Source organism: Abramis brama, assembly GCF_963993115.1.
Source record: "Abramis brama genome assembly, chromosome: 17".
NCBI lineage: Eukaryota > Metazoa > Chordata > Actinopteri > Cypriniformes > Leuciscidae > Abramis > Abramis brama.
The window spans coordinates 1014560-1030290 of NC_139979.1; the positions used below are offsets into that span (position 1 = coordinate 1014560).

The 15731-nt window shown below is 35.6% G+C and overlaps 1 protein-coding gene across 1 annotated transcript in view; it reads right to left on the reverse strand.

Moving 5' to 3' along the window:
* csmd3a (CUB and Sushi multiple domains 3a) overlaps positions 1-15731 on the reverse strand; it is a 332667-nt gene that overhangs the window by 97927 nt on the left and 219009 nt on the right. Inside the window, exons 44-49 of the mRNA XM_084089625.1 lie at positions 15540-15685; positions 10277-10357; positions 8455-8568; positions 6695-6883; positions 5065-5211; positions 2348-2536 (exon numbers count right to left, since the gene is read on the reverse strand). Of these exons, the coding sequence (XP_083945751.1) occupies positions 2348-2536; positions 5065-5211; positions 6695-6883; positions 8455-8568; positions 10277-10357; positions 15540-15685 (866 nt within the window). The remainder of the gene's footprint in view (positions 1-2347; positions 2537-5064; positions 5212-6694; positions 6884-8454; positions 8569-10276; positions 10358-15539; positions 15686-15731) is intronic.

Genomic DNA, 15731 nt, shown 5'->3' on the forward strand with positions numbered 1-15731 from the left:
AAGGCCCTAAAAACAAGGTTGTAAGTTTTGTTTGTTCAAAACTGTAACATTCGTTTGTTCGTTGTGTCAAGTTGCAGTTTGTTTGAAATAACAGTTCACCCGAAGGAAAACTCGACGAAGTGCTATTATAAGACATCCTGTCATAGCTTTTTGGTACATAACGGCTACCGTAGATGCAACACGCATTTGAAAATGCGAGGCGCTGGAGAGCACTATTCGTTTGAATGCAAAATACTATTTCACCACTAGATGGAAGAAATTCCTACACAATGTCCCTTTAATATTACTCAGTACTTAAATATATAATTACACTGTAACAATGACACCTGAAAATAAAGTGTAACCCAATATTTATATTTTAGACGTTTTCATGTAGTCTTTACTTTTTTAATTCATCAAACTTTCTTGAAACTGTGTTAATTAATTAAATGTCTGATCTTGCCCACATCTTGCACACACACACACACACACACACACACACACACACACACACACACACACACACACACACACACACACACACACACATTAATCAAGATTAATCACATACAAAATAAAAGTTTGTTTACATAATATATGTGTGTATAATTATTTTGTATATATAAATACACACGTGCATGTATATATTTAAGAAAAATATGCATGTATATACTGTATATATATATGCATGTGTGTGTATGTATATATAGAAAATATATTTTATTAATAAAATGCATTCTTCGAGTACAGCAGAAGTCACACACTGAATGGCGAGTCTCAGACTGTAATTAGCCAGAATGGCAGGAATGTGTAATTAAAAGTGCTGGAGTTCTTCACAGCGATTAATACAGTGATGAAGTATAATAGGACGTCCAATTACTGAGTGCTTAAATTCTAATCAAATAAACCCCACAAATCAGCGGTGTTTCTATTGAAACCGAAGCAGAACGCAGACGACTCTCTGCCGTATTAATGAACACAAAACATCGAGTCGACTGATCAGAGACGTCGGCATCTGACACCATCTGTGCAACTATTCAATCTCCATTACATTCCAAATAAACAACAACAATAAAAAGAAAGAAAGAAAAAAGAAAAGAAAGAAACTTATGAAATATTTCAGCAATGCAGTCTTTAGAAGAATTAATCACTTTAATATACAAAACAGAGGAATAGTTAATCCATTCCTGTTATTTACTCACTCGGTCGGTTCAGTTTTGGGTAAACCAACTTTTTAATTTATGCTTATTATATTGACACTGACTTTTATATTGTATAATGATCATCTCTTATCTAGCAAGCAGCAGTCCACGCTTTCACAAACTACACATTCAAAATGTAAATGAACTTCCTTCAAATATGCCAATTTCATATTTTCTTGGCAGATTCTCCAGAATTAAAGCACAACTCTGTTTCTCAGAAACACATTTACTTTAATTACCCTTTATTAATGGGTTTTGTTTTCTTTTTATTGTTATTATATTTTCCTAGTAGTGATTTGAACAAATGTATTTTGGATTCGAGCCCTCTGGACAACACTTCTGTTGCTCTGATATTTGTCTCTGCTTTACACTGTTATATACAATATATACATATATTATAAAGTATATATACACTATCATTCAAGAGTTTGGGTTCGGTGTGATTTTATTAAGTTTCTTCTGCTCACAAAGGCTGCATTTATTTGATCAAAAAAAAATTGTGAAATATTATTCTAATGTAAATCATCTGTTTTCTATGTGAATATATAGTAAAGTGTAATTTATTCCTGTGATCAAAGCTGAATTTTTCAGTGTCACATGATCCTTCAGAATAATATTTATCATCATAAATATCATAATAATAAATAATCATAATAATATTTCAAATTTTTTTACTGTATTTTGATCAAATAAACACAGCATTGGTGAGTAGAAGAAACTTCTTTTAACATCATTATAAACCCAAACGTTTGAACGATAGTGAATGTAGAAACACAATCACAACTCAGAGCTGTGAGTGTGTCCAGTGAAGGTTAGAGCAAACGATAACTGTGTGTGTGTGTGTGTGTGTGTGTGTGTACTTGTACAACTATCTTTGTGAGGACCAGTTTGAGTTTTAGACCACTGGAGTGAGGACAGAGAGAGTAAAGTGAGGACATGTTGGCCGGTCCTCAGTCTCTGAGAGCCTTTAAAGGCCTGTTTGAGGGTCAAGACTTGGTTTTAGGGATAAGGTTATAATGAGGTTAAGGGTCGGTTTAGGGTCAGGGGTCGGGTTAGGCACTTAGTTGTGATGGGTAAGGTTAGGGTAAGCGGCTAGAGATTGCATTGTATCAATGAATGTCCTCATAAAGATAGATGTGTGTGTGTGTGTGTGACTGCAGAAACACCTTGGCACGCGGGCACAGTGGAGTCCCAGGCCAGATGAGCGAGCGCTGTCCTCCTACAGACGGCCGAGTTGTTCCCGATGAGCCGGTATCCGCGATCACAGGCCCAGCGCACGACACTGTTCACGTGTCCGCCGGTCTGACTGAGGACGAAGCCGTGCTGAGGAGAGTCTGGAGTACTGCAGTACATCGCTGTCGACCAGAGACCGGACCGTTACACACTGATAAACCATCCACAACACTCCAATACAGCCTTCAGTGATGTTAGAGTTACCAGCAGATCCATATCTAGACGGACACATGTGCATTTCTGTTGCTGAAAATGAATTATGGGTAACACTTTACTTAAAGCCTTTATGTATAATGCATTAGAAACGTATTCATAATGCATGTTATAATGCATTACATCTCTTCATAAATAACTGTAACTAAAGTTAAAATGCATTATAATATTTTATATTATGACAAATGACAAAAAACCAAAGCTATAAGCTTTCTAAACTACTCAACTTTAGTGTGTCGTGCAGAAAATAATAGTTTTTATCAAGGTTGTGCATCACTAGATAACGAATGGTGTTCATTTATGAGTTGAACCATTAAATCATAAAATTATTATCATGGGAAACCTTTTTAAAGTTGAGCATGTTCATTAAATATATATGACAGATAGATTTATAAAGTATTGGTCATAAGCTGTAATTGTGTATGATTATTATTAAACTTTCAGATCCGCAACATTTTACTTCACTCCATTATGTTTAATGCATTATAATAAAGGTGTTCATAATGCACATTTTATCACTTCATAAATATAAGAAACTAAAGTTAAAATGCATTATATTATTTGCAGATTCCTTGTTGCATCTGAAACTGGTTGTTTATCATGTGTTTTAATGCATTAAACTTTCTAAAGGTGTTCGATGAATATATAATATTATAACTGTGGTTACAGTTATTCATGAGGTGCATTACAAGGCATAATTAATGCATTAAAATACTTTGCATGCATTATATATAAAGGTTTTAAGTAAAGTGTTACCGAAATATGAAATGGCACAATGCATCTGCTTTATAATACTTTTACACATCATAATTTGGACTTTGAATGTTTGAGGATCTTCTTTCACACACTCGCGTCTGCAGCGTCACAGCTTTCAGAATACAGTCAAATAATGACATGAACTACTTAAAACACACTCGACGCGCTTCATCACACACAGAACAGCAATTTCTGTTTAATTCTAGTCTGACGGAAACAAGCTGATCGAAGCAGTTCGCCGCTTTAATTTAACGTTTGCATTCTGGAGTTTATTTAAATTGCATTAAGGATTTTCTTAAAAGGAAATACTGATCATTTGTGTTCATGCAATGTGGTTATTTTCTGCGTGTTAGACTGGCAGTTATGTGCATATGTCCACTTCAGCATTTTTATGCACATTTGGGAATTTTTATTCACATCTCTGTGTTTCCATCTAGCATTGTATTTATGCATTGTCTAGAAATTTGCATTAAAATATGAGCAGGGCCGTTTCTGAGCATTTCGGAGCCCAAGCCGAGATCCCTATGGATCACTAGTTATTTATAAATAATACTAGATGATAATATTATCGTCTAATATTTTTTAAATAATAATACTAATCTCACGATGTGTTGAATGAACTCATTAGACTATAGTAAACTGTTTAGTTTACTTTTGCAACTTTCTTTGGATTAAATAAATTAAATATATTAAATTAATAAATTATCAAACGAAATATTATATCTCATTTCCTTATCATTACATAAATTAGAGTTTGGCAGATCTTGCCCTATAATTACGCTAAGAAGGTTTTAATTACATTCCCAATAGAGTTTAATTAAATTTCACTCAAGTTATAATACATTTAAGATAACAATCAATTTAATTATATCATTTTTGATTACACTTTAATTTGATAGTCCACTTCATACATTCTGCTAACTATAAGTAAGTTTGCACCTACATGTCAACTAGCCCTCAGTAGAGTATAAGTAGAGTTAGAGTAAGATTAAGCTGACATGTAGTTGTAAAGTTACTGATAGTCTGTTAGGAGCATCAAAATAAAGTTTTACTTAATTTAAATAAATAAAAAATCATAGGAGATGAGATCGATTATACTATCCTTTATATTTTTAGATATAAATAAAACAATTTATTATGTTTTCTAGATTTTATTTTAATACTATATCAAAGCTTTGGTTCTGGAATTCATCACTGGTTTGCCTAAAGTTATTTTTCATTCATTTAAAAATGACATATTTCAATATACGCTGAATATTTGTATTTATTTATTTGATCAGCGTCTTTCTGATAACATTTGAAAAAAAAATCAATTTTCTTATGCTAGTATTCATCCATAAATGTAATTAACATAAATAATTTGTGTGTTATTATGTTACATGCTGCACACGCGGGATGCGTCGTCCAAAATTAGTTTTATGGTTTAATTATTACATTATATTGTATATAGAATGTAATTTTAAACCATAAAACTAAGTTTGGAAGACAGAAGCAATTTCTGCTGCATTTCCAGACAAAGTTACATACAAATACTGTACACACACATTTGGACACAAAGACACGGACAGATGGGACACGGACTTAAACGCACACGACATGGGCCGGACACACAGAAGGTTACGAGAGACACACACAGAACTGAAAGGAATTACCGATCGGGGATACATACTTTGATACTCACCCACGTAAGTGATCCGGAAGCCCTTCTTGTTGGTGCCGTGATCGGACGACCAGCGCAGGAACAGCTGGTGACCCGTCGTGGTGAGGTTAAAGGGCACTCGCTGGTCTCCGCTCAACACCGCCAGACTCGGACTGTACACGTTAGGCCCTGAACAAATGCATACAGAAACAAACCAGATTTACATTTCCAATGCAAAAAAATAAAGAAATTGTTGAATAAGAGTCGATTGTAATAGAGCGCAACAGATCATCCGGGGACTTCTGGCAGACCCTTTTCAGAAAACTGTGCTTTGGGACGCACTTATTCTAATCTCACATATTAGGGGTGTAACGATGCCCTCATGTCACGATTCGATACATATCACGAAACTGAACTCACGATACGATATTATTGCGATACTCCTAGACATATGATAAAAGGTTAACAAAAAATGACTGTTGATTAAAATGCTAAATTTGATATTACATTAGGTGTGTAAATTAATAGGCTTGGACTTGGTGCTGAAACCCAAAGCACAGGACAATAGTGACACCAGAATAACAATATTCATGATTCTGAAGCTGAAAATACAGAATTATTTTAGATGAATGTTTGCACTCTTTCACTGACTAGATATATTTAAAATAATGTCGGCCACTTTTTACTGGTACATCAGACATTTGGTATTATCAGGACACACAAATATTGCCCCATTGCATTATTATACATCATATTCAACATTATATATAGTAGTTTAATGTAGTACTGGCACTACAACTCTGTAAACGTGAATTTTTTAACACCAGTATTTTTCATTTTTGGGTGAACTAGCCTGTACACAATACACATTGTAGCATTTTTGTTTTGCGATATATTGCGACACCCGTATCTCTGACTGTTTAGGATGGATAGCATGGACATTGAGACGCACGGATAGAAAGTCATTGGAGGAAAGCCCCGCCCACACGTGACGGGATTGGTCACATGTTTGTGATGTAGGAAACAGGGGCGATTTCCAACCGCATTTTTGAGACTGTCTTTGGTTCACTCACTGCAGTTTTAAGGAGAAAATACTCAGCAATGGAGTCAACTTATGAATTTAGCTTAGAAAACACCACATAGACATATAACCAACATTAAAACTTGACTTTCACCACGGGGGACTTTAAGACTCTTGGGAAGGAGCTGCAAAAATTGCCTCGTTGCAAAACATGAACACAAAAGCTGGTCTGAGAGACGGAAATTGCCATTGCTTCTCACTTCCTATTCCACTGGGTCTCTGCAAATGCCATGGGCATTAACGAGCATCCAATCAATGATGAGTAATAGGGTCATTTGCTGATTGCAAGCACTTAAGTAATTAGCGCTAATAACACTCTGAATGTTTTCCGAATTGTCTTTGCCATTGCCTCGCTATCAAGAAATCCTCGAGTCTTCCCAGCGTTTTGCATATCTGCGGTCCTAAATGAGGAAACATTTCTCTCGTAATGCTCACGGATCTAAAAAAAGCGACTCAAACGGATTCCAGATGTAATTTCGAGTTTTCCAGAAAAGTGTCAGAGTTGCGACAAGGCCGGAGAATAATGTGTGCAATATTCAGGGCCGCAGTTGCACAGATGATGCCCGGATATGAGGAATAATTCAAACCCACCATCAAAGATCTCCAGGATATCAAACTCTTTCTCCGTCTGGAAGAGTTCAAAGTGCAGTGTGATGTTGTAGCCCTTCTCCACGTTGATCATCCACGAGCACATCTGAAGGTTGGGGTAGCTGTCGGGGTAACCCGGACTCAGGATCACACCGGTCGAGTCGAACAGAACCTCGCTGTCGGGACATTGCACTGCGGAGAAACCAAACCAGCATGTGTTAAATACTGCAGGAACCAACACAGACTCGCTGGAAACACACACGAGGCGCAGAAAGGCTGACTGCATTTCAAAATAACATCTACACTAAACCTGATCGTGTTAACAAAAGCCAATTTAGCATTCTAGCGCTCGCTTCTCCGAGTCTTTAAGCTCTTTTAGCATGTGACGTGCAATGCTGAGCTAACTGAGCTAACGAACAAGTAAAAAACAACAACAAAAAAGCATGCAGCTTGTTATTTGATGCAAATGTCAAAAAGTATTAGTTTACTAATCATGCATTATGGTAAAAGAGTTTTGAGGTCATAGCATAACGTCTTTATTAATCATAATTCTAATTTGTGTGAAAAAGAATAAGTTTTGCTGGTTTTATTGCCAGTGTTCATTTCAGCTGGAATACTGAATATTTTGTGTAAAAAAAAAAAAAAAAAAAAAAATCATGTTTTTTAAACCAGTCAATGTTGGCTAAAACATCTTCTGAATACAATCAGCTACAGTATAAACTGATTACATCATCATGTTCTATGATTATACATTTCCCAAAAGGAACCATTTTCACTTTATCATCATTTTATTTTTTTCCCCTTGAAGACCACTTATAATGTCAAGCTTAAAATAAATGTTTCTTGCCTCATAATTTACATGACGAGACGTGACAAGTTTCCTCTGACAAGTAATTTGTCTGTTCTCACTGAGAGTGAAAATGTGACATCACTCAATCAGAACATTTTATGTTTAATAATCAGTTTTGTTGAGTGCAACTTTGCAGAGCTACTCAACACGATGCCATAGGAAGGAAAACTTCAATTCCCATAATGCACTGGGCATGTTGCTGGCCACGCCCACTCTGCTCCTACTGGATAAGAGTTAAATACCGCCTTGCTTTAGTAGGAAATACTTCTTAATAAACTTTAAGTCATAATGGTAAGCGGATAAAGGCTGCAAAGAATTGTAAATATGGAGAGAATCTGAAAATCCTCCATGTTTGTAGTCAACATTTCAAACTGGATGAGCACGAACACAGTGTTCTAGGCTAAACAGAGAGAAAAACATTTACATATTTAAACACACTACCGACACTGCAACAATACAAGGCGGGTTGAAAACTGGTGAAGTTACACTTTAAGCTTTAAGTCCATGGTGATAAGTGGGTGTGGTTTTGAAGCTCCGCCTTCTTTGATGCAAAAATCTTCTCCAGAAACACCAGCGATTTCAAAGCGTGTTTTTGAGACTGTCTTTGGTTCACTGCAGTTTTAAGGAGAAAATACTCAGCAATGGTGTCGACTTATGAATTTACACATGGTTTGTCTTAAAGCGTATTAAAAACTCCACATAGACACATAAACAACATTAAAAGCATCCAGCTTTCCACCACAACAGGAAGAACGAAAAAGTGGGCCTTTTAGCATCACTCTACTACAGTTTCCCGAATCCGTAAGTCCAAAAGAGCCTAACAACTAGCGGCAGAGCTAACAACTCGAGACACGACATCAGGACGAACACACACACAGATGAGACAGCGTGTCGAACGCGCTGCCAAACTCACCCTGGCACACGGGAGGAGGACCATCCATCTGGAGTCTCTCGCCCAGCCGACAGGTCAGGATCTCGGAGCCGAGCAGCGAGAAGCCCGGCAGGCACCGGTACCTGATGATGTCTCCTGTTGAGGAACACACACACACACACATCTCTCTTTCCCACTGCAGAGTGCGCTCAACAACACATTAGCTAATTAAGACCTGACCGCTTACACACTCGTGACAGTAATGATGACAAATGCAGAGCGCCACTGTTATTTTCCCCACAGAAAGAGGCATTTTCTTTCACATTAAATAAGAAACGCTGGATTGTGAAGGTGGGTTTCTCTTTAACGAGGGTTCGATGATAAATCTACACACACAACTGATCATCAAACGCTGTTCTTACGTGCTTCGACTACACAGAAAACCATAACGCTCAAAATAATGAATTGGTTTGAGTAGGACAAACTTAAATTAAACTGATTAGTTCAGTCAAATGAACTTTTATGAGTATTTAGCACTTTCTTTTTCTTTCAAGTTCACAGAACTGATATATTCTAAGTAAACTGAACTGTTTCATTGTTTTGAGTTTTATTAAATTAATTCTTTTAATTTAGACGAACTTAAGTCGAACTGAAACGGCTGGGATTTCTATTTCCCAGCATGCTTTGCCCATGACACTCGAAAGCGAGAGTAAATGCTAAAATTAAGTGTAATATAATGTTGTTGTTTTTTGTGCAAGATTAATGTTAAGTGGGAGATTTAGTAGTGATTAATGTTTTGTTTTGCTAATTTAGAAGAATTTCTGTTAATGTTGGTTTTAGGAGAGTTGCCATCATGGAGCATGAGCTTAGTTTGAGAGCAAGTTTGTTAAAAGCTTTATAATCATAATCATACTCATACAGCAAGTGCTATACCATGCTATTGTTAACATGTTGGCAAATTAACAATTTAGCATTTATTGAACTAGCTTGTTATAGCTAGCTAAGTTTATACTAATAAAAATGTTCACATTGAGGTTACATGAAAATTTTAAGTTAAATGTATGAATTAGTGTACTCAAACATTTAAAGTTAAGAACAAGTAAAATGCTTACTTTGATTTTCTTAACTTAAAAATTGATGATTTTTAAGTTAAGGCAACAACTGATTGCCTTAAATTTTTTGAGTTTTGCCAACTTATTCGGGTTTACAGTCTTAGATGTGGTCTTTTATTTTAACACGGAACTATAGTACATCCGACAATTGGGTTAATAAAGATTACTTTGCCTTTCATTTTAGTTCTTGTTAATGTTAATGTCAGGGAACGAGTATTATCCATTATTTCATATATTCCTTTACTTATTTAGAGTAACTTGTTTTGCTTTTTTTACACGCACATGTGTATGAACAGATGTAAGTGGGTTGTTGCAAGTATGTAAGCACATGCTAGGAGTGTGTGAATATGCGTGTTCATAGATGCATGAATGCATGTGTATACGCATATACGGATGTGTAAGTATAAGCATTGCACATATGTATAATTATATATGTACATATAGTTTCTCTTTATGTATGTGTGTATATATAGGTATATGACATGTATATGTATGTATAATTTGTATGCATTCTTATCAGGTTAATTTTATTTAGTCATTTCATTTTATTTATTTTTCTCTTTTCTCACGTTTATGTATTCATACGTTTACATGTCTTTATTTGCATATTCAGTACAACATGCATGACTTGTACTTATAACATTCAGGAACGAGGGCAACGTGAAGTCTTGTTTCGAACATATCGTGTTGCTGTTGATGGTTCACTGTTTATGTAAAGCTTAATAAAGAATAAAAAAAGAAAATGTTCTTACCAATTTCGAATATATCATCTTCAGCCAGGACTTCTGCGTTGGCCACGGGTGCGGGAGGCTGACACACACGGAGCTGGTAAGCTGGGAACGAGATGAGCGAGATACGTGATGTTTAGAGCTTGTTTAAGTGATAACGCTTTGAAAACAACCCACACAATTACATCTTAAATCATCACACCTGTCACTGGAGTTTCTCTAAATGCACAACAAAATTACACGCGAGTATGAATCATAATCACCGTCTCAGCATCTGCCTCGCCAACACTCGTTATGCACACTGTCTAATTGCAATGAGTTTCTAAAAGAGGATTATATACGTTAAAAACCTTCTATTACTGGCGTGTTATGATAATAACCACTATTTTGATGTTGAGCAGAACATGTCATATTCCCTCACTGAGATATATAATTAACACATTTTAAATATTGTTTATACAAACTACATGCTTTAGTGCAGCAATGCTGGGAAATTATGTTTATATACATATTCAAAAAGAAAGATAATGCTATAATATTAAAAGTATTCCTTTTAAATGTCAATGCAATAATTTTGCTAATAGATGTAATTAAATATAAAGTAATATATTGTTCATGCTAAACAACCTGCTAAAAAATATGATCAAAATAATGCACAATAATGCTGTAACATTAAATAATTTATTTAAAATGTAGTAATTTAATTAATTTGCTAATACATTTAATAATCTGTTATAATTATTAATCTTGACAATGAATGAATACATTGCAGATGAATAAATAAAGTAAAAATAATTAAAACTATTTTACTGTATACATGAAATATATTAAATGAACCTGCTAATAAACGTAACAATTTTCTGTAATTATTATTGGTTATTATTAGACAAGTTCAATTGATAAATTAACTGAAGAAGAAAAGAGTGTTGCTCGTTCATGTCTGCCGACACACACACAAGGAAGGTTGTAAGATAGTTAAGGATTAGTTTAAATGAGTTTTCATCCAGCCAACGCTCTCAGTATCTTAACATCATGAAGATTTACACACAGTTAAATGACCTCTATACTGTGAGACGGCGCCGCTGATAAACAAAAGCACATCTCATTTAAAATTCCTCATCAGGAGGAAACAGAAACACACGCTCTGGGACCGCAAGCATCTTATTTGATTATCTTTTAAAACCCTAACGAGCTTTGTGCTCTGCAGCTCTTGACTTAACTTCCTCATTTTGTATTGCTTTATTGGTAAACCTCAAAAGCATCAGCAGAAAATATGCCAACGCAGATATTATTGTCCTTTATCGAATAACACTTTCCCATCACAATGGCAAAACGGATTAGAGAGATGCGATGGGGTCAAAGGTCGTCTGTTGTGTTCAGATGCTATTTCCCCTGTTAAACGCTCTGTTCAATCACCGAGTGAGCATCGCAAAGCATCAAACACGAAGATTACTTATTCTGGCCACATTTATCTCCAGCAGGAGCGGCAACTGCATATTTCATAGTAAAACCAAAAAGAATTTACAAAATTGAAGTCAATTCGTGCTGGGCAATGATTAATCGTTTCCAAAATAAAAGTTTGTGTTTACATAATATATGTGTGTGTGCTGTGTATAATTATTTTGTATATATAAATATACACATATGCACATATGCACATATATATATATTAGTGCTGTCAAACGATTAAAATATTTAATCGCGATTAATCGCATTAATGTCATAGTTAACTCGCGATTAATCGCACATTTTTATCAATTCTAAATGTCCCTTGATTTCTTTTTGTCCCATTATTTTTTTCTCATTTTAATGCTCTTATCAACATGGAAAAGTGGATCGGCTTGCTTTGTGCAAATGTTTTTTTTATTGAAAACAACATTGGCATATACTAGTGTTCAATTTCACACTAACATTCTCACTCGGAGCAAATAATCGCACCAGAGAATTCACGTCAAGTGGTGTTTCAGACTGGACGAGCTGCGATGATCGCTCAGTTCACAACGACGAAACACACAGATCACTTTGGTCTTGTCAATGGAACCATTTGGCAACGTTTTAAAAGTAAACTTTCCATTCAGAATCTTATTGGCATCCATTTCGGCGTCTCGTGCTCGCCATCCACTCAAACGTAACGTTAGCCTACTACTCTTCGGCCGGCTTGCGAGCCCAAACAAGTGTGTGCGGCGTGCCTGTTGTTTTGTGTCCGGTCTAGCTAGATCCGGTGTGGTGTTGTAGTTTTTCTAACGTTACTAGTTGTTGCAACAGCATGTGAAAAAAACTACAACGTTAGCTAGGCCAAAAAGAACGTTAATCTCGCGCTAAAATTTTTACGCCGTTAAAATGGGTTTGCGCTAACGCCGTTAATAACTTGTTTAACTGACAACACTAATATATATATATATATATTTGTACATAATTAATATTATAAAACATTTTCTTAAAAATATACATGCATGTGTGTGTATTTATATATACAAAATAATTATACACAGCACACACACATATATATTTTGTAAACACAAATGTGATGCGAATAATCGCGATTAATCGTTGCCCAGCACTAATTAAAACCTATGCATGCTAAATGCAAACTCTGTTCAGTCTCCACATGCCTCTGCTTGTATGATCCACACATTATAGTGCATTTCAAACCGTAACTTATGAGGTTTCATAACAGCAAGGATTTGAGAAGCCAACTGCGTATGTTTCTACTCCTGCTCGTTCAGAAATGGGTGTTATTACGGATGACGGAAGTTTCCAAACACATTACAGTGCCATCCGAGGCAATAATCGAAGCCATTTCCCAACCAAACAAGTAATATCATTTCTAGCCTGTGTTTTTGAGAGCAGTAAAACAAACAGCAAGAGAGCAAAGCAGCAACGTGAAATACTCCTATGAACATAGCGCTTTTTTTATATGTACTAGCTCTTTATACTATTTTACAGCAATTACTATTAAATTCTGCTTTTGAATTATTCATTTTCAGGAATAAATGTTTGATTATTTAAATGTAATTGGTATTTTGTCCAAACCAACCCCTAACCCTCAACGCACCATTGGTAAACCTCTTTAAATATTTAGCCTATTTTTAACAAAATATGAGCCTTATATTCTGGTTTTAAATTCAGTTTATTTGGAACAAAAGACCTTATTTTTCAACTCGTGCATGTACTTGCTTTTCATTAACTCGTCTGATATGTGACAGGCTTAAAGTGCAGTAAACGGTAAAACTGTTTGCGCCACAATCTAGAAGCTACAACATCAAAAAGCAGGTATGAACAGCTAAAATAATGTGGGCGGAGTCTCTCTGCAAGCTCACTGCACTCGCAACCAAATCAATCACAAACCACAGCCAATCAGAAGAGAGTTTGGCCGGAGTCTATCTGCAAGCTCACTGCACTCACAACCAAATAGATAAGCACAAAATCAAATTCATAAATATTACACCATTTTAACATTTGGAACATCTTTGTTATACAATACACTTGTTCGTTCTTGTTTCTTTTAATTTATTTTCATGATCTGAGGTGAATGATCTCACCGCTTTCAGTACGGCTATGAATGATAGTCAAACTCACATTAGATGCTTTTAACATGAAATAAAGCACATAGTCAACATCTGAGATTATAATTGTCACACTTTGGACATTGTTGTTCCAGCCACAACGTTGCAGAAACAGAAGACGTTTCTAAAGTAGAATTGTCGCTGCCGGTTAGGACAAAAACTCTGGTTGACATGAAAAAGATGCTTTTTAATTCATGTCACGGCCTTTAAATCACATCTGGTGTGACACTGAAAGACCTGAACACTCAATGGCTGCACCTGCTCTATTGTTAAAAATAGAAAGATTTTTAGGTTCAAAATGTGGAAAGATAATAAAAATTTTTATCATTTCCATGGGTCTAGTCTTTGCATCAGTTTGAGGTTTAAAGGGATAGTTCACCCAAAAATTAAAATTAGCCCATGAATTACTCACCCTGAAGTCATCCTAGGTGTGTATGACATTCTTCTCTCAGACAAACACAATCAGAGTTATATTAAAAAATATTCTGGCTCTTCCAAGCTTTACAATGGCAGTGAACGGCTGTTTTTGTTTTGAAGTCCATAAAAGTGCATCTGTCCATCATAAAAGTGCATCTATTCATCATAAAAGTGCATCTGTCCATCATAAAAGTGCATCTGTCCATCATAAAAGTGCATCTATTCATCATAAAAGTGCATCTGTCCATCATAAAAGTGCATCTATCCATCATAAAAGTGCATCTATCTATCATAAAAGTGCATCTATCATCATAAAAGTGCATCTATCCATCATAAAAGTGCATCTATCATCATAAAAGTGCATCAATCCATCATAAAAGTGCATCTATCCATCATAAAAGTGCATCTATTCATCATAAAAGTGCATCTATCATCATAAAAGTGCATCTATCATCATAAAAGTGCATCAATCCATCATAAAGTGCATCTATCCATCATAAAGTGCATCTATCATCATAAAAGTGCATCAATCCATCATAAAAGTGCATCTATCCATCATAAAAGTGCATCTATCCATCATAAAAGTGCATCTATCCATCATAAAAGTGCATCTATTCATCATAATAGTGCATCAATCCATCATAAAAGTGCATCTATCCATCATAAAAGTGCATCTATCATCATAAAAGTGCATCAATCCATCATAAAAGTGCATCTATTCATCATAAAAGTGCATCTATCATCATAAAAGTGCATCAATCCATCATAAAGTGCATAAAAGTGCATCTATTCATCATAAAAGTGCATCTATCATCATAAAAGTGCATCTATCATCATAAAAGTGCATCTCATAAAAGTGCATCTGTCCATCATAAAAGTGCATCTATTCATCATAAAAGTGCATCTATCATCATAAAAGTGCATCAATCCATCATAAAGTGCATAAAAGTGCATCTATTCATCATAAAAGTGCATCTATCATCATAAAAGTGCATCTATCATCATAAAAGTGCATCTCATAAAAGTGCATCTGTCCATCATAAAAGTGCATCTATCCCTTTAATTCAGCTCTCCTCTATAGGTGGCGCTGTCACAAAAAAACAGGCATATATACAGCAGAAACCTGAATGTACATAATGCAATTTCACGGCACAGTTTGAGCTGAATGTATGCAAGTATGTTGATCATAAAGAACATGTTCTGTGGGCGTGAGGGAATAAGCCAGGATAATCAACCTGACAATAAGCAACACACAGACGATCAGCAAACTAAGCCGTGCAACATTAAAGCGGGAAACTGCTCACCATGGAAACGCAGAACAAAGAATCCGCTGGTGCTGAAGTCGCTGTGGAACTTTAGCAGGATCTGATTGGATGTGCTGGAAACGAACTCCTGAGACGAGCTCCCGCTGAACTGACCGATCTGAGGAGAGGTTTGGTCAGGGCCGTCCCTACAGGAGACAATAGAGGCATTTAAAACATCCTTGACATCTTCTG